Source organism: Achroia grisella, unplaced genomic scaffold, assembly GCF_030625045.1.
Source record: "Achroia grisella isolate CSIRO2021 unplaced genomic scaffold, CSIRO_AGI_Agris_v1 utg782, whole genome shotgun sequence".
NCBI lineage: Eukaryota > Metazoa > Arthropoda > Insecta > Lepidoptera > Pyralidae > Achroia > Achroia grisella.
Window position 1 is genome coordinate 5,227,377 of NW_026713022.1, and position 22,324 is coordinate 5,249,700.

The following is a 22,324-nucleotide window of genomic DNA, read 5'->3' on the forward strand; positions in this document are numbered from 1 at the left end:
ATACAAAGAAAATTAATATATAACCAAAATATACCATCAAGTGTTGATAATAAAGCATATTTTTAATTAATCTACAAACACGAGTAAAATATACCTGCGCCTAATTCCTTTAAACAAATTAAAAATAATTAGAGACAAAATTTGATTAATTTATATTTTACAATTCAATTAGGCCGAATATCCTAGGATGTAATTCAGCTACGTGTTTAAATACAAAACCTAACATACAAATATTCTAACCTAATTCTTAACTGCATCTCAGTTTACATGTGACGCTAGTGTCAACATTATATAGTGCAACACTGAATCTCGTCCTATGAGACGCAATATCGTTTCTGGCAACATTATAGGCGTGCTATAAAAATAAAATAACTATACATTTTACTGTTCATATCAACCTCTTCCAATAGGGAAGTCTATGCAAACCTCTGCAAAGGTAAAGCCACTGTTTTATAACGTAAAGAAGCCAGGCTGGCATACAGCCAGCCGTTTTGACAAAAAATGTTTTAAACTTTTTATTAACACTGATGCATATAAAATAGTTATTTTTACGATGAAGTTTAATTTATTTTCTTCTGGCTTGAGCTTTTAAATCATTGCAATATTTTACATATTTATTTCTCATTTATAACCATAGACAAAATCAGAAAATGTTTATTTACGTTATAACACACTAGCGCCCTCTATTGAAGTATATTCTCTAGCTACCTTCCCCATTTTTAGAAACAACGAACCTTAGGACAATTCCAAACACTAACATTTAACATCCGCCAACAAAATCATGCTACAAAATTCATTTGTATATATTATACAGGGTGTTATACAAGTGAATTTCATATTTAACACTCTATATACAATAGTATGAGTGAGGCAGTCCATACAAGAGATTGCACCAGGCGTCCTCTGCACCAAAAAATTAATAGAAAGCATTAATTAAGGTATTAGCGTTACAGAATGTAATATACAGTAACAAATTACAGAAACCATACGAATACACATCGCGTGGGTAAGCACCTCGACGTAATAAAGAGCGATATTTTAGAGCAACTATAATTATATGATTTTTTTGATAATTTTCTCGATTATTTAATTATAAAAAAAAAAACAAAACACACACATGGCAGAAGATTTCCAACATTTTATACTTAGGTCAAAATATTATCACATTCGGTCGCTCCGCGCTCAGGGGCGGACTCGCTGCAATTTCACGTGCAAAATCGAGCCAGAGGGCCTAGACGGGTCGCAAACTAATCTATCATAGATTAATCTAACGTTACGGCGCGAACGAGACAAAACAAGACGGCTATATAGAATGTCTTTGTTTCTCTCATGCGTGCCGTACACTCATGGGTGTTGTGACCAGACAGAATTGATCAGATCGTGAAATATTTGATTTGCAGGTTGTCTGTAAGAGATCGTTTTTAATAATAAGGCCACCTTTCATTAAGGACATTCTTACAAAGGGTTATTTTTGTACTCGCTTTATAGAGTGGACTAATAATCATACACATTATAAAAATAGGATATCAATATGATCATGTCATTTACGAGCTGCCGGTCAAATTATAACCAGAAATGATAGCAAATATCTTGTTTCTATAATATGTACAATTTAAACATTATAGTCTCTCCGCTTCACAGAGAGGACTGCAATACGATTCGTGCATCGTTACTAATGGTGGATATCGATAGATTCGCTGGGCCCTTCAGGTCCCTCGGGTCCTGTTGGAGTGTAGGGGCGAAGGGCAAGGGAGGGGGGGGAGCGCGGCCGCCTTCTTTGTAGTGGGGGAGAGGGGGATAGGGGCGGTATATCGAGAGGCAACGCGTGGCGGCCACCTTTATTGGGGGGCGTGATATTTTAGGCTGCGCTCGGCGACCGCCTGTAGTGGGGAGGCGTTACATCTTGGGCGTGCTCACGAGCGGGACGGCGGTCACGTGTAGTGGGGGGCGTCGTATCTCGAGCTCGCGAGTAAGTCGGCGGTCGCGTGTAGTGGGAGGCGTTGTATCTCGGAAGCATTCACGAGGTGGTCGGCGGCCGCGTGTAGTGTGTGTGGGGGGGGGGCGTTGTATCTGGGTCGCGCTGGCTAGTGGTCTGCAGCGGAGGGCGTTATATCTTGGGCAGCTTGGGCGCGCTGACGAGCGGGTTGGCTCGCGCCAGGCAGCGCGCGGCGGCGGCCTTGTAGTCGTACGCGCAGCCGTGCACCTCCGCGTACCGGTGCGGGGCGCAGTACGCCGCGCCGCAGCGGCAGCGGTGCTCGGTGGCGATGCTGAGCCGCTTCCGGCACAGCCCGCAGCGCAGGCGCGGCTTCTTCTCGTGGTCCCGGTGGTCGCCCGGGCCGGGCTCCGGGCCGGGCTCCGGGCCGGGCTCCGGCCGGGGCTCCGGGCGGGGCTCGTCGTCCCGCAGGCGGTGGAGCCGCTCCGAGTCCATCTCGGCAATCTTCTGTATGCGTCGCTGGCGGCGCTCGCTGCCGACCTCGAGGTTCCTGGGCCGGTCGGGTCGGTCGGCGCGGGCCACCAGGTGCAGGCCCTCGTCGCTGAGGTGCAGGTGCTCCCGGTTCCGGTGGCGGCTCAGTGTTGGTAGAATTCTGAAATTATTTGGGACTACTCCATTATCCGTATTTAACCTCTAATCTGGACCATTTTGTCTTTTCTTTAGAGGGATAAAAAAACTGACACACCACCTGATCGTAAGCGATATACGCCATAAATATACATAAACAGAACAACCGACAGGAACTCAACTCATCATTATAACTACAACTAATTTTCGCTAAAATTCATAACATTCTCAACCTTCTTCAAAGCTTTCGACCGAGAGGAAATTATTGACGACAATATCCGATTGAAAAATTATAATAAACTTCTCCCAATTGAAGGTGGAAGAGGAGAAAGACAAGAGCTTTCTTAACCATCTTAAAAGTTTTCAACCGGGAGAAAATTATTGACAAAAAGTCTCTGGCTCTAGGAAATATACGAAAATATACATACCTATTCCGCTTGAGCTTCTCCAAATCGGACGTGGACGAGGAGAAGAGAGCGTCGGAGAGCGGCGGATGATGTCTCGGCGCCGGTGCAGCTCGCAGAGTTTGCAGCGACTGTAGCGATTGTAGAGACTGCAGCGTCTGCAGCGACGACGCGGAGTGAGAGTGCGGCGCCAGCTGCGAGCTGGACCCGAACCCTGCCGCGCGCCAGCCGCTAGGTTCCCCGCCTACCAGGGGTCCTGATGATCACCACATTGTACACATATTAGAATCATATAGTTCACATAATATAACTGTTTGCTACTTACGGCTATGTAAGTAACGATATGAGTATTATTATTACGGGACTTAACTTTCGGTGTGCAGTGTAGTGGCAAGTGGTGTGATGGTATGGTTGTGCGTGGTAGCGCTTGGTTATCGTAATCGGAGTCATGGTGTGGTGGTTGTGTGCTTTCGCGCCAGGTTATTCGTAGCCCCCCGCGTGCGGGGCGCGGGGCGCGGGGTACGTACCGTAGTCGGCGGCGGGCAGCGCGGGCGCGGCGGCGAGCGGCGGCCGGCGCTGCACCAGCACGGAGCCGGCCAGCGCCTCCGACAGCGCCCCCCGCGGCCGCCCCCCGCGTGCGGGGCGCGGGGCGCGGGGCGCGGGGCGCGGGGTACGTACCGTAGTCGGCGGCGGGCAGCGCGGGCGCGGCGGCGAGCGGCGGCCGGCGCTGCACCAGCACGGAGCCGGCCAGCGCCTCCGACAGCGCCCCCCGCGTGCGGGGCGCGGGGCGCGGGGCGCGGGGCGCGGGGTACGTACCGTAGTCGGCGGCGGGCAGCGCGGGCGCGGCGGCGAGCGGCGGCCGGCGCTGCACCAGCACGGAGCCGGCCAGCGCCTCCGACAGCGCCCCCCGCGGCCGCCCCCCGCGTGCGGGGCGCGGGGCGCGGGGCGCGGGGCGCGGGGTACGTACCGTAGTCGGCGGCGGGCAGCGCGGGCGCGGCGGCGAGCGGCGGCCGGCGCTGCACCAGCACGGAGCCGGCCAGCGCCTCCGACAGCGCCACACGCGACCTCTCCTCCGCCTGCGAGCACACACACCGCTTTACTACCACACCCGAGCGGCGGCCGGCGCGCACCAGCACGGAGCCGGCCAGCGCCTCCGACAGCGCCCCCCGCGGCCGCCCCCCGCGTGCGGGGCGCGGGGCGCGGGGCGCGGGGCGCGGGGTACGTACCGTAGTCGGCGGCGGGCAGCGCGGGCGCGGCGGCGAGCGGCGGCCGGCGCTGCACCAGCACGGAGCCGGCCATTGTTTTACAAGGGTAAATCCGTAATGGAGATCCACCCATCCGTCCTGGGCTGAGGCGCGCGAATACTGCTGGACTCCTACCGACTACACCCCCTTGGTGTCCTCCGCTCGCTACTAGCGCTTGCGTCACGGGATCAAAGTCGTAGTCCACCGTGACCCAGACAGCATAAGCTTTACAGCTCTGTGCATGAAAGGCTACTCCCAGCCTCACCCTCCTTAGGCGACGACAAATGCGGTGACATTTGGATGTTTGCCACCGAGAGTTACTACCACACCCTACACTAAGTAGTTTTATCTTAACGGATGCTAACACCATCATCATCATTTCAGCCCGGATAACATCCAATACTGAATAAAATGCTTCCCCAAAAATCTCCAAGCATAGCTCTCTCCATAGCTCTTTGAGTGACTCTAAACTGATTTATGAAGCCCATAGTGAGTGACCACGTCTCTATGCCGTAAGTCATCACTGGCAACACACATTGGTCGTAAACCTTCGTCTTGAGACACTACGGCAATTTGGATGAAAAGATATATCGGAGCTTCCCGAACACTACCCATCCAAGTTGTAATCGACGATTGATGATCCTGATGAATTTACCAAGATGGGCAATTGACCTGACCCCATGCTCATCTTATCATCCTCCACTGGTGCCCCGCCAGCATAACCCATCAGCGCAGACGGGCCGTACCTTAAAAAAGCAATTATATTGACATACCTCTTGTACTGACTGATCAGAATCAGTCCTAGTGCCAATAGGGGGGAGCAGCGTGTACCGGTCCGCAAATGAACAATCGTAATCGTATCTTGTGTAGTTCCCATCGTACAGTGGCGCGAACGTCTCCTCCTCGTACGGGGTGTAGGTTCGATTCTTGAACGGCTCAACGGTGGCCTCGTCTAATAAACTAGGGACGGATAAGGTTTCTTCGCTTCGAGTCTTCTGTATTTCTGGTTTGTTACCTGGGAATAATAATTTTACATATTTATTTATTACAGCAAAAATATAACACAAATACAAAAATAACTACCCGCCGATCGATCCCCCGTCCAATTCAAACGGGGATCAAAATTACGACAGTCCGAGCCGAGGTTCGAACCCCTAGCGGTACCCGCAGACTAAAGTCGTATCCGTCAGACTGCTGAGCCTTCAGCTGCTGCATAAGTCCTTTCCTTGGTTTGGAGTGCCATCTGCACTTGCCCGCTATCGTGCGGTGTAGCTGTAAAGGTCAGCTGCGGCCAACAGCATTAGAGTAGTCCGAAAAAAAAATCTTTAATATAAATTAAAGGAACTCACGACAACAAGCGATTTCTAGGTCTGCATATTTAACCACTAGACTATTAACTAAAACTTAAGCGCTTTCTTTCTTTCTTTCTTTTTTATATTACATTACCAGTTGTGTCTGTACGGCGGCGCTGTATGGACAAGTTCTCCATGCGCCGGCGCAGGTCCAGCATCTTGCCCATCGTGACCTCATTCTCGTGCAGCGACCCCGACAACCCATCATCCAACTCCTGCTCCACCAGCGTCACTGATGATGAGTCTGTCAACAACACATGACTATATAGAAGACTTGACATTCATAAGCGGCTAAAATGTCCTATATGAATAATATTTTCAGTTGATTTATATAGAAAACTGGCCGGGTAGACCATATAAATTGAAGTATTAATATTGTAAATATAATATCAAAATATCTTTATTCATGTAGGTCTATTACACACTCTTATGATATGTCAAATCTACCGTCAGTTCGGAATGATTTCGAGATGAGAAGAACTGACGAGAAACCCATCTCGTATTCTTTTCAAATAAATGTTGTACATGTTCACAATAATACAGTCATTAAAATTTATATTTGGGAGAATAGAGTGACCACCAGCATTTGCTATTGCAAAAAACAAAAAATCTAATCAGTGTTTGCAACCTGAATTATTGAATGCGTATATAATAAGTATATAAACAAGTTTCTAATTATATAACCACCATTGTATATATAGTATCTGTTTCTTCTTTTTTATATACTCTGCTTTTTTGCATTTTATACTGTGTTGTAAAATGTGTATGTGTGTATCTGTTGATAAACAAAATATCTATCTAAATCGTCAGACAACCGAGGCTGTCGGTGTTATTTCAGGTAGACTTACATTTGTTGTCGAGGGGCGAGTAGGTCCCGTCGTGGTTCTCCCGCACCCGCAGCAGATTCACGCGACCGCCTTCGCGGAACACCAGCACGGTCACCTTGCACCCGGTGCCATTTGACCACTCAGGCTCTTCTCTGCTTGACACATAGAAAAAAAAAACATCTATACATTGTAGGACATTTTAGTCAAGTCTTTTGAAGGCAAGTTTTTATAATAATATTATTATGATTAATTAACTTTTTAGGTGTGTTTAGTTTTAAATGTTTCAATAATATTCTAACCCACGACAAATTAAACAGCACCATCTAGTACCAAAGTAAGCAGAGCTTGTGATATTGGTACAAGACAATTGATAAAGATACATTTTGTGTATGCGTGCATAAACAAAAAAAAAATATTACTACATTACTCTAAATAGCATCTTTAATGTTACGTTTACATTTAGTCGCTTCCCCTGCCACTCGCGCTGCCGGAAATATTGCCGGGCGACAACTGAGCGAGAGGGCTGAATGTAAAAACACGCTGCCACTCGCGCTGCCAGTCCTTTGACTCGCGCACGAAAAACCGACAATCGAGGGAGCGCCGGGCAGCGCTTATTTTTAGCGCCAATGGCATGGGAAGTGTTTCCACTCTCGCGCTGCTCACTTCCCTGCCCACTCGGGCTGAGTGTAAATTGGGCATAAAAACACACAGTATTTTGCCGGTGAGGTAATGTTGTGATTAGTTTTAGGGTACAATGGGACTGGCATGTACTTAGATGGTACAAAAGTCCCTAAATTTAAAAAAATCATAGTAAGTGTCAAAACTTATTTCTCAAAGGAAAAGGCGGTCTTATCGCTTAACCGATCTCTTCCAGACAACCTTCGAGTATAGGAGAATTATCATAGTATAATTTAAAAGTAACACCGACCTGTTGCTATCGAGCAGTCTCTCGATGTCTCGCCAGGGCTCCGAGTTGGGTGGCGGCGGCAGTCGTCTCGAGGATATAGGCCCGCCGCGCATGCCCAGTACGAGCCGCAGTCTCGCCCCGTCCGATATGGCATGCTCCCGCAGCGACGACGCATCGTCCAGCTCCTTCAAATTGTACAGTATGTGCTGTTGGGACACTGGAATACCTGCAAAGAAGAACGTGTTAACTTTTTTACATTTTTAGAAACAATTAATTATTCTATACTAGCTGTTCCAGCGACATTGTCCGCATGGAATTTAACTTTATTTTTCTAAAATTCAAGTAGCCTAAGTTACTCCTTACATCAGTTACCTACCAAAAAAAAAAGTCCCGTCAAAATCGGTCCACCCAGACAGATAAAAATTGTAAAAAATGTAATTTTGCTGTATGTACCGTATTTATATTCATATACATGTAGTAAAAACGTTTATTTCGGTTATTTCAATATTACAAACAGACACTCCAATTTTATTTATATGTATAGATGTATAGATTTCGAGATGTGGTGTTGTTGGGAATATCATGGAAGGAGCTCCGCACTAATGCTTCTAATTTGGAACAACTAGGTATCAGAACCCGTCTTTCTACTGTGTGCTTCTAGGGTCTGCTAATTTTTTGGGCCATGTGGCCCATAGCTGGCAATGGGGTCATCAGTTCACATTACTAACGATTCCCTTACCCTCTCTGTTATTGGCGTTTACATCACAGTTCCGTCTTTAATATCCCTTCCGATCGATCCCCCGTCCAATTCAAATGGGGATTAAAATTACGACGGTCTGAACCGAGGTTCGAACCCCTAGCGGTGACCTCAGACTAAAGTCGTTCCGAACCCCTAGCGGTGACTAAAGTCGAAGACTGCTCCCGCAGTCGTATCCATCGTAATCACTGGCAAGAAATGCCAGGATTAATACATTCAAAAGACGTGTTGAATATTATTTTTCTAAAATTCGACCAAATACTCCAGTTACCTACCAAAAAAAAAAATAGATTACTGCTATTGAGTAATTTAAACATATATATGCATAATGACTAGGTTATTTCAATATTACAAACAGGACACTGCAAATTGAACAAGCATATGGCTAAGTTGGGAATATATGAACGACAAGTATCTGCAGATTCTGCCAAACTGAAGAGGAAAAGCCCCTACACATCCTACATATGTGGTTGTAGCCCAATCATGCTCATAAACGAAATATATCCTTTGGAAAGTTTACACTCCCTCTCTGTTATTGGCGATAAAAACGATCGCTCTTAAGAATATCCTTCATTTCTTGTCCCTGACGGGTCTAGGCAGCGAACTTTGAAAAAGGGCGAACACAATAGATCTATGTAGGTCGCAGTGCTACAGGTGCTACACATCTGACAAAAGCCCAAACAACCCAATAAAAAAAAAGTCGTACCCGTCAGGCGGGAGTTGGCCTTCAACCGCTGTATAAGTCCTTCCTTTGTTTGGAGTGCCATCTGCACTCGCCCCCAATAGTACGGTAGCTAGCTAGCAGCTACGGCTAACAGCATAGGAGAAGTCCGAAAAAAAACTTTAATATAAATTAAAGGTTTGTAGGCTACCAACCTCCTTGCATAAACTAGCCATATAACACAAACACATTTAATAAAAAGTATATTGAAAAAATGTCAAATTCATTCGCTTGAAAATTACTGATCTAAATGAGTTGTTAAATTAATTATTATTTGTTATTTTTAATTCTCTTATTATATACACTGTCATATATTCAATCTTTTATTAATATCACTCCTTCTGTATATCAACACGCCAACCTAACCACACTGGTGACCCCGACGTGAACTCACGACAACAAGGGATTTCTAGATCTGCATTGTTAACCACTAGACTATTAACTAAAACTAAAAACTCGACTCGAACGGCGACCAAACCGCGCCGATGAGTCAACACTACCCTTCCGAGCTGTACCCGAACTCTAATTAACGCCTGATGATGCCTCGTTCAGAGGCGAAACACGTGTCGCGATATGTGTGTAGACTCAATAACGGTCGGAAGTTGATCAGCACTGGAGAAGGTCGTAACCCTGGTCAGGTTTCCACACCGAATATTCGTAGTCTCATGTTAATTGTAGCGGAATTAAACAAAATAATATAAATCCATCGAGTAGTGAAATGGACTTCCGCAAACTAACACCTAATTCGATTAAATATATAAAACTAAAGAGTTATCAGATCAGCTGAGATCAAACTATCCTAAAATAGATCGTGTAAATATAAAATTGGTGAATATATCAGCTCCGAGAGCTTTCTCTTGGCCTTGCTCCAGTACGTTACAATGATTCACGCCTTGTGAGGCGTGTCGGTGACAACAGATTATGTATTAGTCAACATATTACGATCGTTTATGTATTTATTTACAATCATTTTTAGGGTTCCCAACGAAAATATGCTATTGAATAATAGTATATGTGGTCCAGCGTGTATATAGTATAGACATATAGTATATATTGCTACACTATAGACTATAGATATAGATATAGATGGCTAAGATCTGTAAAAATAGCTGTCAGAGTTCAAATAAAATAAAAAAAAAATATATAGTCGAATACCGAGTCCGTATATATAACCGAAACTATCGATATAAAAAAATATTCGTAACCGAATCCGAAATAAGAGTTTACTATATTATTTACTTTTGAAATTCCTTAAAAAAATTATATCAGTAACCGAAATTATCGGATAATTAGAAATAATTTCATATCCGCATCCGGTATAATAATCATTCCCATATCCGAAACCTATCCATATCCGAAATTTCATATCCATAACATCCCTAATACCTAATATGGTCTAGCGCAGTGATTCCCAAAGTGGTCTATATCGATTGTCTATGACAAACTGCAAGGGGTCTATGACAGCGGTCATCTTGTTGTTTTTACTTTATTTTTAACACTAAACTTTAATACGGTTAGAAATTTACAAAAAATTAATACCAGCTGAGAATGGGGTGTCTACCCAAAACTGAAAAATATGGCAAGGGGTCTACTACACAAAAAAGTTTGGGAACCTCTGGTCTAGAGGTTTAGCACAGCGCTTTACTTCCGATGGTCGCGTATTCTTACCTCGCACGGTACAAACATATGTATTCATGAGTATGATTGTATCAGTTTGAATATTTGCTGTGTATAATATCTATGTATTTTAAAAAATCTAGAATAGAATAGAATAGAATAGAAAATCATTTCTTCAAATAAACTTAATTTAAGCACTTTTGAATAGTCATAACAATTTGTTTTTTATCTACCACTCGTTCGGAAAGCTGTCTCATCACAAGAAGAACGAGCAAGAAACTTGTGTGTTATCTACGTATATATATCACTAGTCTAGTACCTATAACACAAGCACAGCTTAGCTTCGGACTAGATGGCGCTGTGTGAATTGTTCTGAGATATTATATTAAAAATGTGTCTGCAAGTCTGTAGGTATTCTAAATCTTATTACGAAGTCGTACATTACATTAACATTGTACATTAGCATTTTTATAAAGAAAACACAAATAAAGCCGGCGGTAAAAACTAGTTGTTATACAAAGAAATAAACCTGTTTTAAATAACACTGACCCGCGCCAGCGAGCCGACTCGCACTTTACCGGTCCTTAATCTTATTATAAAATTCTCGTGTCACAGTGTTTGTAACAAACTTCTTCCGAAACGGCTTGACCGATTCTTATGAAATTTTGTAGTATATTCAGTAGGTTTAAGTATAGGACGTAAACTATTTAGTACTAGTAGCATTTTTCATACCTCTAAGTGATACATAAGGATGGATTTTATTTTATTTTTTAATTATTAAATTTTATTTACGAAATGAAATGAAGTAAATTTTACTTTCATAAAATATATAATGTTGTTATAATTTCAAGGTCATACAGTTATTGACAACTATTTAACTGCCTCAATTTAGGAGCATACATATTTAAATAGATTAATTTAACAATTAAAAATAATATCTATAAATTCATGAATAATAATAATTCGGAATGAAAAAATACACAACCCTGAATTTTCACCCTTCCACCAACAATCTCTATTTTTCAATACTGATATTAGCTACTAATTTGCATGTCGAAATAAGGTCTGTTAAATGAAATGAAAAATACACAACCCTAAATTGTGACCCTTCTACCATCGAACCCTACTTTTTAAATAGTGATATTAGTTATTAATTTGTATGTCAAAATAAGAAACATAACCCTAAATTTTCTTCCATCAACAACCTTTATCAAATGATAAGAGCTCTGTTAAATAAAATAAAAATAAAACATAACCCTACATTTCCATCCTTTCACCAAAACCTACTTTTTAATAGGGCTATTAGTACTTAATTTCTACTGCAAATCGTTTGCAGTGTCATCCTATAGTTCCATAATACACTCATAAACATGCGTGTAACGACGCGGCGCGAGCTATACTCACATGAGCCGTCCCACATAAATAAAACTGGAAACGGGCGTCATTCTAGGCGACGCTATTCGACGCTTTCTACTGGGTTTTTGGCGCGATTTCGTTTTAAACGTTTGAGGGCATTGCCGCATTACGTCATAGATTTGAACGTTGATGACTAAGTTTATAAACTCTTTAGTTGACATAGATAACGTTAGCATCTTGACAAGCAAATCATTAGAAACGAGGATAATATACATAGCTATATTACTAGCTACCCAACCGGCCTTCGCTTTTTTTTCGGACTACTCTAATGCTGTTGGCCGCAGCTGGCCTTAACAGCTTTACCGGACGATAGGGGGCAAGTGCAAATGGCACTCCAAACCCGCGGAAGCACTTATGGAGCTGAAGGCCAAGCCCATCGTGACTGACGGATAAAACTTTACCAGGGGGAAGCGCGTTAGAGCGCCCCGCTAGCAATGGGGTTATCAATCCACGAACCTCGGCTCAGGCCGTCGTAACATCGGTCCCCGTTTGAATTGGACGGGGGATCGATCGAAGGGGGCGGGCTTTGCAAGGGTGTATTATACATATAAACCCTCCTCTTGAATTACTCTTTCTATTAAAAAAAAACCGCTTCAAAATCCGTTGCGTAGTTTTAAAGATTTGAGCATACATAGGGTACAGACAGCGACAGTGACTTTGTTATACTTTGTAACTAGCTACTCGGCCCGGCTTCGCCCGGGTGTACATGTATTATACATATAAACCTTCCTCTTGAATCACTCTATCTATTAAATAAAACCGCTTCAAAATCCGTTGCGTAGTTTTAAAAATTTAAGCATACATAGAGACAGACAGCGACTTTGTTTTACTATATAATGATGATGATAAAGATAACCTTGGGCAATTAACACAACGCCATCTAGTCCCATGGTAAGCAGAGCTTATGTTATGGGTACTAGACAACTGATATAGATACATAGATTTCATTTGTAAATATATGCATAATATACATAGGATACACCCAGACCGATACAATCATGAATAGAAATGTTTGCACCGTGCGAGGAATCGAACCCGCGGCAAGTAAATTGGTGTGCTTAACCCCTACACCCCGAGGTCGAGGATTGCAAACAAGTCTTTGTACGGGCATCTAATGCGCAACAATGAGGAAAATAATTTAACTTTCTTTAAATGTTAGGTATTAATGTGGTCATAAGGATATATGAAAGAAATCATGAAATAACGAACAATCGTGAATAGCAGGTTAAATACCTGTAGCACTGCGACCTACATAGATCTATTGTGCTCGCCCTTTCTTTCAAGTTCGTTACCTAGGTCCGTCAGGGACAAGAATGGAAGGATATTTTTAGGAGCGATGGTTTTTATCTCCTCAGGATATAGTGTATACTTTCCAAAAGAGATATTTCGCTAATGCATAAGTGGGCTACAACCACATAGGATCTGTAGTGGTATTTCTTCTTCTGTTTGGCAGAATCTGCAGATTGTTCTTAAGCTGAGTCCTAATTTTGTTATGTGACATTCAATCGATTATTTTTTTTCATTTCAATTATTAGCTTTCATTAGTGAAGTATCTCATAAAAAAACAGACTGTTAAAATTAATATTCAAGAAGTCTTGTCAATAAACAAACATTAAAATCGATTTAGAATTGAGGAAGATCATCGCGTAACAAAACAAATACGGTAATGATAATCTCAACCTTAATGGTTTCTAATTAAAGTATAAAGCTTTATAAACATTATTTATATTTTTAATTTTATACTGCGGTTCTACACTAAGCTCGCAGGCTTGTAACGTAGAAGCTCAAGAATATTAAAAAAAAAATATTTTGAAAAACATCCTTTGTTCACGTCCAACCATCAAATGTTACAGAATAGGAGAAAAGGTGATTGTTATTAATGTGGAGTGATGACCCCATTGCTAGCAATGTACCATATCTGGTTGACCTACACACGGTTTCTGGAGAGGAACCTGATAAATTCCTGTGAATTTCTCACGATGGGCTAGCTGACTTGACCTTATGTTCATCCTATCATCCTCCACTGGTGCCCCACCCGTGGAGGCCAGCGTAAACCGTTAGCGCAGGGGAAGTGCACCACACCATCCATTACCCTCCATAAAAAAATGTTATAGAATATATAAACCGCAAATATAATTGTACCGTAATTATGATTTTTAAATTATGATGTATAGTTATTAGTTAAATTGAATATGTATAAATATTATTACTGTACATTATAACTTGCCATATATGTAAATAAGTTTTTTACATTGGTCAATAAACTACATATAAATATATAACTAGAAATTTATATTCAAACACCATTGCATTACGATATTGTAGTAATCGAGGTACTGGAATATGAAGATTCCGAGAGGCTAGAAATATTCGCACGATCTAAAGGGGTTGCTAAAAATGCAACCTCAATTCACCTGACCTCTGAAGAAACAGAAAGCCATTGTGGATGCAGTGCAGATAAGAAGCCATTGTTGGGCCCGCACATTTCCACGACTGAGGAATGCGTACGCGACGCAAACTTACAAACAAATCTTATCGCATTGCAGGTACAGCGCTACCCGACTACAGGTGGGAACATTATTTGAAAATTTGACACTTACACCTGTTAATTTAGTTTCCGAGATTAAAAAAAGGCTATTAGTTCACGGCCCACCTGATGGAAAGAAGCAACCATCATATACATGGACATCACATTGTCGTGTGACGACCGTCATACGCCTCACGTTGCAAGTGCTGAAGATTGAGAGAAGGTACATGAAAAGGAAGGAACATGAAGGACATGCTTTCGTTCCCTCTACTTTCTTAATTTCCCATATCTATCTTAAAGGGTGGGTTAAGTGAAAGCAGCAAGCCGTCGCAATTTCAATCCACGTTGGGAATAATATAATACCAGATAACGTCGGCAGGTAGTTCATTCCACAATCTAAATGTACGCGGGAGAAAGCTCCGAAACAGCACTGTCCGAATACTTTAGGTTCCAGCGTTTGGGAATGAATTCCCTGTCGAAGGCTAGCTGTGCTTATTACCATTAATATTATGATATCGTTCTATTCTAAGAGTTTTACGGACTACTCTAATGCTGTTGGCCGCAGCTGGCCTTTACAGCTTCACCGGACGATAGGGGGCAAGTGCAGATGGCACTCCAAACCCGCGGAAGGACTATGGATATGGAGCGGCTGAAGGCCAATTCCCGTCTGACGGATACGACTTTAGTCTGAGGGCACCGCTAGGTATTCAATCCTCGGCTCAGGCTGATCATTTCGATCCCCGTTTGAATTGGACGGAGGATCGATCTGAGGGGAAATTGTAAGTGTCAAACAATGTGCCTTACGAGCATTCTATTTGAGGCAATGCTGATTTGGTTGTAGCGGATTTGTAATAAAAAGGATACAAGCCACTGAATACATATTTTTTCTAATTAAAACTGGGTTAGTGACGGATTTAGCCACAGGCCTTGTCGTGCCCACGCAAATGCCTAATTCGAATTCAATCTTTAGTAATGCCATTTTACCTGTATTAATTTGTTTATTTTAAACCTTTAATCATAATGAAATTTTTCATTAAATAATTTAAGATTGCAGAATGGAATTTAAATAAATATGACCAGTTTCTTTGTCTACATCTAATGAAAATGATTCCTGAATAATGTTAATAATCAATGTTAATAATCTAATATATAATATTATAAATGTGAAAATGTGTATGTCTATCTGTCTATTAACCCTCTACGACTAAACGCCTGAAAATTTCACGGATAGAACAATTATACCAGGAGAATAGAAATAGGATATTTATCTAAAAAGAAAATAGAGACGCTGTCGCAGGCAACAGCTAGTAATATAAAGCGGAAGTGGGTTTATCAATCTTTTTAGTATCACATCTTAAAAGCTTAACCAATAATAATAATATAATATCCAGGACAATTCACACAGCGCCATCTAGTCTCAAGCTAAGCAGAGCTGTGTGAGAGTCACAGTTGCTCACATTTTATTTATTTATATATTTACGTCATACTAATCTACGTCTAATTTTGTGTGAACACACGAAGTTTGGGGGGGGGGGGGGGCGCGGGGAAGATTAGTAATGGACTAATAACCACATTGCTAGCAATGTCTGTCAGGTTGACCTGTGGTTCCCCTGGAAACCATCGTGACAAATTCATGGTGATTTACCACGATGGTATTTGAACTGACTTCATGCTCATCCTACCATCCTACTGGTGCAAGCGTAACCGTTAATCGTGACAAATTCATGGTGATTTACCACGATGAGGGTATAGGCCACCGTGACAAATTCAGCTAGAATTTATCACGATGGTTTCATGCTCATCTTACTCTGGAGGGCCACCGGTGTAAGATGATAAGATGAGCATGAGGTCAAGTCAGTTAGCCCACCTTGACAAATTCAGCTGGAATTTGTCACGATGGTTTCCAGGGAGGCATCGCGTGGGTTTTTTTCTAGATGATAATGGAATGGTGCACCCGCCTGCGCTAACGGTTCTGGCGGGCCACCGGTGTAGAATGATAAGATGAGCATGTCCATAGGCCACCGTGACAAATTCATTTTATCGATGGTTTCCAGGGTGGAACCGCGTGGGTTTTTTTCTAGTTGATAATGGAATGGTGCACCCGCCTGCGCTAACGGTTCTGGCGGGCCACCGGTGTAGAATGATAAGATGAGCATGAGGTCAAGTCAGTTAGCCCACCGTGACAAATTCAGCTGGAATTTAACATGGTTTCCATGGGGAACCGCGTGGAGCTCAACCTGACATGATACATTGCTAGCAATAAGATCATTACCCTCATGTTATATACCCCAATGTCCTATTTTGTCAATAGTTCTCCCCTCTCATTGAGTCATCACATATGGATGGCCCCTAAGCATAACAAGAAGTGAGCATTGTGCCAGAAACTGTAATATCACAAATCAATCAAACAGGTCCGAATCTACCAACAGATCTCGACATTATTATGTTGGCACGGTATCAAAGTAACAGGAAATTTCATTGACCCGTGTGAATCTACAACTGCATGTTACATTATTCTAAATATTTGAACACCTGTTCTTATGGGCAGTGTGTATAATTCTCTGCATAACTCAAATAATAATAATAATAATAATAATAACCCTGGATAATTGACACAGCACCGTTGTCTGTCTGTATCTATATATGTTTTGATCTTAAAAAACTACGCGGATTTTAATGCTTTTTTTAATAGACAGAATAGTTAGTGACTCGAAATATCTCCTTTGTAAAGTAAAGTAAACACTCTATCCTGAGGAGATAAAAACCATCGCTCCTAAGAATATTCTTCAACTCTTGTTCCTGACGGATACTGTAGGTTATGTTGCGATCTTTGGAAAAGGGCGAGCACAATAGATCTATGTAGGTTGCAGTGTTACAGGTCTAAAGCATCTGATAATAGCCGAAACCCCTCAATAAAAAAATTCTCTTTCTGCTGCAAGATGGGCCCAGCATCCGCATGCTGAATGGTGAATCCATGGAATGGAATGGAATTTAAGTTTATTTTTCTAAAATAAGTAGCCAAAGTTACTCCTTAGTACATTAGCTACCTGCCAAAAAAAAGTCCCGTCAAAAACGGTCCAGCCATTTCAGAGATTAGCCGGAACAACAGTTAAACAGACAGACAAAAATTCTAAAAAATGTTGTTTTGGTGTGTGAGTACTGTATTTATATTCATACGCATATAGTAAAAATGGTTATTTCAATATTACAAACAGACACTACAATTTTATTTATATGTATAGATAAACGCAAAATGTTGTGACTATGGATGGATGTTTGTTACTTTTTCACACAGAAACTACTGACCGGATTTCGATGAAGCTTTACAGTAATATAGCTTATACATTAGAATAACATATAGGCTTTAAATTTCACGCGAATAAAATCGCGGGCACAGCTAGTCATTACATAGTATAAAACAAAGTTGCTGTCGCTGTCTGTCCGTCCCTTTGTATGCTTAAATCTTTAAAACTACGCAACGGATTTTGAAGCGTTTATTTTAATAGATTGGGTGATTCTAGACGAAGGTTTATCTAGACACGCGGTAGCATGTCCAGCCGAGTTTCGAGTAAGAGAACTGGCAAGCACCACCGTGTGTATATTTACCGCCACTTTTGACCCCCTTATAACTCAAAAACTCTTTCACATAAACCTGTCAAATTCATATATTGAGACTTGCGAGATAAATATGTGTTCCAAATTTCATAAACATATCTCAAATGGTTATTTAGATATTAACGTCCAAATATCGTCATTTTTATCACTGATCAACTATAGATCAAAATTATAACCCACTTCCAGATGACCTAGGAAGTTCAAATTTGGCATGCAGATAGGTAATTAGGTGAATATAAAGGAAAAATCTGAAACTGGTAAATTGTTATCATATATATAATACATGTACACCCATGCGAAGATGGGGCGAGTAGCCAGTACATAATAAATTTAAAAAATTATGATCACTTTTTTATAATTACAATGGTTATTAGTGCACAAAAGAAAAAGTTTGTCCAATTGCAGTAGTAGGTCAATATGATAATTAAGTCTGCAGTTTTTAAATATTTAAAGCATTTTGTGTTCATATATATTTAATCTTTGTATCTCTGTGATAAGGTGTAAATTACATTGTAGCTAATCATAACATACATTATGTAGATATAAGATAGTATTATATGTTTTGGTACTTTCTTTGATCATGCATATAAATAAATAACCCAATGAACAATTAATTAACACAGCATCTAAACAACTGATATAAATACTTACATTTTTTTTTGTAAATACATACATAATATACATAGAAAACACCCAGACTGATATAAACAATCGTAGTCGAGGCATTGAACCTGCAACCATCTGAAGTAAATTGGTGCTTAACCACTAAACTACTGAGGTCATTGATGAAATATGTTTCCAACTAGCTGTGCCCGCGACTTTGTCCGCGTGGAATTGACGAGAAATGCCGAATTTCCATAGAAACAGTCATCTCTTATTTTACTTTCAAAGTAAATTTTTTTAAACAACAAACAAACTTTGAACGTCTTATTTATTTATATTTAATCAACAGCGTGTGTAGCTCTTTATGGTAAAAATGGTATCCACCTTTACACATCCTTTCACATCCCCTTTCAACCCCTTACAACCCTTTTTTAGCATTAATAAGTAGCCTATGTCCTTTGTCAGGGTCTAAACTATTTGTGCACCAAATGTAATATAAATCTGTTCACTAGTTTTGGCGTAAAAGCAATAAAGACAGACAGAGTTACTTTCTCATTTATTATATTAGTAAGAATATAGTATTGTATAATATACACCCAAATAAATAAACTATTATGTTAACAGACTGACTATAAAAAGAATAAGACATGTTTCTAGTCTTATTTAAAGTTTCTTAAAAAGTTAAATATGTTCTGAACTTTATATATATATATATATATGTAATATTAATATTAGATTTAAACACACACTGGCTGATCCTAAGTATCAAAGTAAACAGCGGTTAAAAAGGTTGCCTGCAACAACAGGTTGTCTTATCTATACATACAAATAAAATTGGAGAGTCTGTTTGTAATATTGAAATAACCTTTTCTTACTACATGCATATGAATATAAATATGGTACATAAACCAAAATAAGATTTTTTTCAATTTTTGTCTGTCTGTCAGTCTTTTCAGAGATTAGCCGGAACAAACAGACTGTCTGTTTGTTCCAGCTAATCTCTGAAATGGGTGGACCGATTTTGACGGGGCTTTTTTTGGCAGGTAGTTGATGTAATAAGAAGAAACTTGGCTACTTTCATTGTAGAAAAATAAAGTTAAATTCCACGCGGACGAAGTCGCAGGTGCAGCTAGTAATAGCTAACATATAATATGAAGAAAATCTTGTTGGCCAACAGTAAAGTGAACATTCAATTTGATTATCTTAATTATAAAATTCTGACAAATGACTCATGTTCACCTTGATGGTGCATCTTAATGGGACAATGATAAGGAAAGGGCAGACAATACTAATATATGCATACAAATATTATCTTAGGGGCCATCCATTCATCACATGATCTTTTTTAAGCATTTTTAACACCCAACTAATATCAATTATTATTAAATAAACTTAAGTTTACCATGATAAAAATAGACATAAAGGTTGCAGATTGTTTTTGATTGGTATATATATACTGCCCTTCCCCCTTTATTTCGTGATTTTCGTCTACGCTTTAAGTCTCAAGTGATTAATGGATGCCCCCAATACCAATTATTATTAAATAAACTTAAGTTTACCAATAATAAGTAATGTGTATATATAAACACCATAGCAAATATGTTGGATTGTCTGCTCCAGAAACACTGGATATTGCATGCACTGCTGTGGACCCAGTGCTTCTGGACATGGAAATAGCATAAATATATGAATTGAATGAATAAAATTGTAATTCACTAATATAGTTTCTAAGTTCATACTCATACTCGTGAATGAGTGCTGCTTGTAGGGACTGGTCTGCTCTTATCACTACGACTGATTTAATCTTATTGTGTTTTTATATTTGAGCCTAAATAAATTAGTGCTGGTTGGTAGTTTGTATTCACACATTTCGACTTGTAAAATGTGAACTTACAAGGATTGTTTAAAAGAGCAACACACAAGTTTCTTGCTTATTCTTCTTGTGATGAGACAGCTTTCCGAATAAGCGGTAGATTTAAAAAAATGTTGACTATTCAAAAGTACTTAAATTAAGTTTATTTGAATAAATGATTTTCTATTCTATTCTAGTTGTTTACTAACATAATATGGATACATATCCAAAATAAATAAAATAAATATATATAGGTATATGTGTATTGGCTGAGAAGGAACAACAAGATGAATAACAATATGAGCGACCTGAGGCGCTCACACACTACCTAGGCCAAGCTAAGCAGAGCTTATGTTATGGGTACTAGACAACTGATATAATAGATAGATGTATCTTTTGTAAGTCCTTAAGTCCTCGAGTGGCGACCACGGACCGGAAGACGCAGTGTGGGAAGGCCTCCAGCAAGGTGGACCGACGATCTGGTCAAGAATGCTAGAAGGCATTGGATGCGAGCAACGCAGGACAGATCATCATGGAGATCTTTGGGTTTAAACTTTCATCCCCTATTTTTTACACCCCTAAAGGTAACAATATTACAAACTTAGTCATATTTATTTACATTTATGAACAGCTTAAAAAAAAGTTTCATAATTCTAGTTTTAAAAATGACTATACTTCCATCCAACCCTTCATCTCCCTTTTCAACCTCTTACAACCCTTTATTCACGTTAAAAATAAGCCTATGTCCTTTTTCAGGGTCTAGATTATCTGTGTACCAAATTTCAGGTTCAGTAGCTTTGGTGTGAAAGCGAAACAGACAGAAGTACGCATTTATAATATTAGTAAGGACTAACAATCACATAAGTATGTAAACATAGTAAAATGTCAAGAATATAGGTATTAGAATAATAACTTGCATCTCAGTAAAATTAACTGCTATATTACTGCAAGCATGGTTTATTACCACCATAGTTTATGTAAGCTCTGCATTGTAATAATAAACTAAAAAATTAGATAAGAGATAAAAATAATTCATTACTCCTTAATCTATTGTTAGAACTTCACAATGTTTGATACAACTGCAGCATTATTGACATAAGTATGTACATAACACTACTAAATTAAATTAGTACACTTATTATATATACCTACTTACAAAGCTACTTCATGACAACATATATTATAGGAACATATAAAGATGACAATTACCATGTCAATTATGGAAATAATGCAAATTCCAGCTTCCAACAGCTACGACATTCTTTGTCGAACTAGTTATGACGCATTATCAAGCATGCCCGTAAATTTGTATTGTTGTGTAATAACAATTTCAAACTCACCTTCCACGCGAAATATCTTGGATTTAATGGCAAATATAGTGTCGGACGGCGACACTGTCATTTCAAAAGCGGTCCCCGTGAGAGTCTCCACCAACACTTCCATTGTGGGCTGACTCGGACCCTCGTCCTCGAAACCTTTGGATCTATTGGACAGTCTCTCTGGGCATCCATGTTGTGACATTTCACACGCGGTACACTATAATTTACTACCTGACCAGCATCTCACTTCACTAAATGTAAATTTATATACTAAACTAGGATGTTACAGACAAGCACCGAGGACAATCACACGATGACGAAGTAAATAAAGTTGTGTCGTCAATTATATACCGATATCGAACATATTTATTGCAGTTGTTTTGTGGTCACAATAAAGCAAAACAAATAAAATTTAATGAATCTATTACTAACAGCAACAAAAATAATATTACACAGAAAGAAATTCTTCGTGACAGAACAGAGATTATTTTTTTTTTGTTGACTGATGATGGATGTTAAAAATTTAATTGGCGTTTGATTTTTGAATTGAATGATTCACAATCACACCACACTTCTAGTTAAACGTGTCGGAAATCTTGTCTA

General features: G+C 40.3%; 1 protein-coding gene across 1 annotated transcript; it reads right to left on the reverse strand.

Moving 5' to 3' along the window:
- Nucleotides 1–2,058: 2,058 nt before the first annotated feature.
- LOC131851281 (uncharacterized) lies at nucleotides 2,059–22,255 on the reverse strand. The gene is made up of 8 exons (XM_059201764.1): nucleotides 21,743–22,255; nucleotides 7,316–7,520; nucleotides 6,409–6,539; nucleotides 5,655–5,804; nucleotides 4,982–5,223; nucleotides 3,932–4,040; nucleotides 2,989–3,220; nucleotides 2,059–2,585 (listed from the first exon to the last, which is right to left on the reverse strand). Exons 1-8 carry the CDS (start codon nucleotides 21,921–21,923, stop codon nucleotides 2,108–2,110), a joined length of 1,728 nt encoding a protein of 575 aa, XP_059057747.1. The 5' UTR covers nucleotides 21,924–22,255; the 3' UTR covers nucleotides 2,059–2,107.
- Nucleotides 22,256–22,324: the final 69 nt, after the last annotated feature.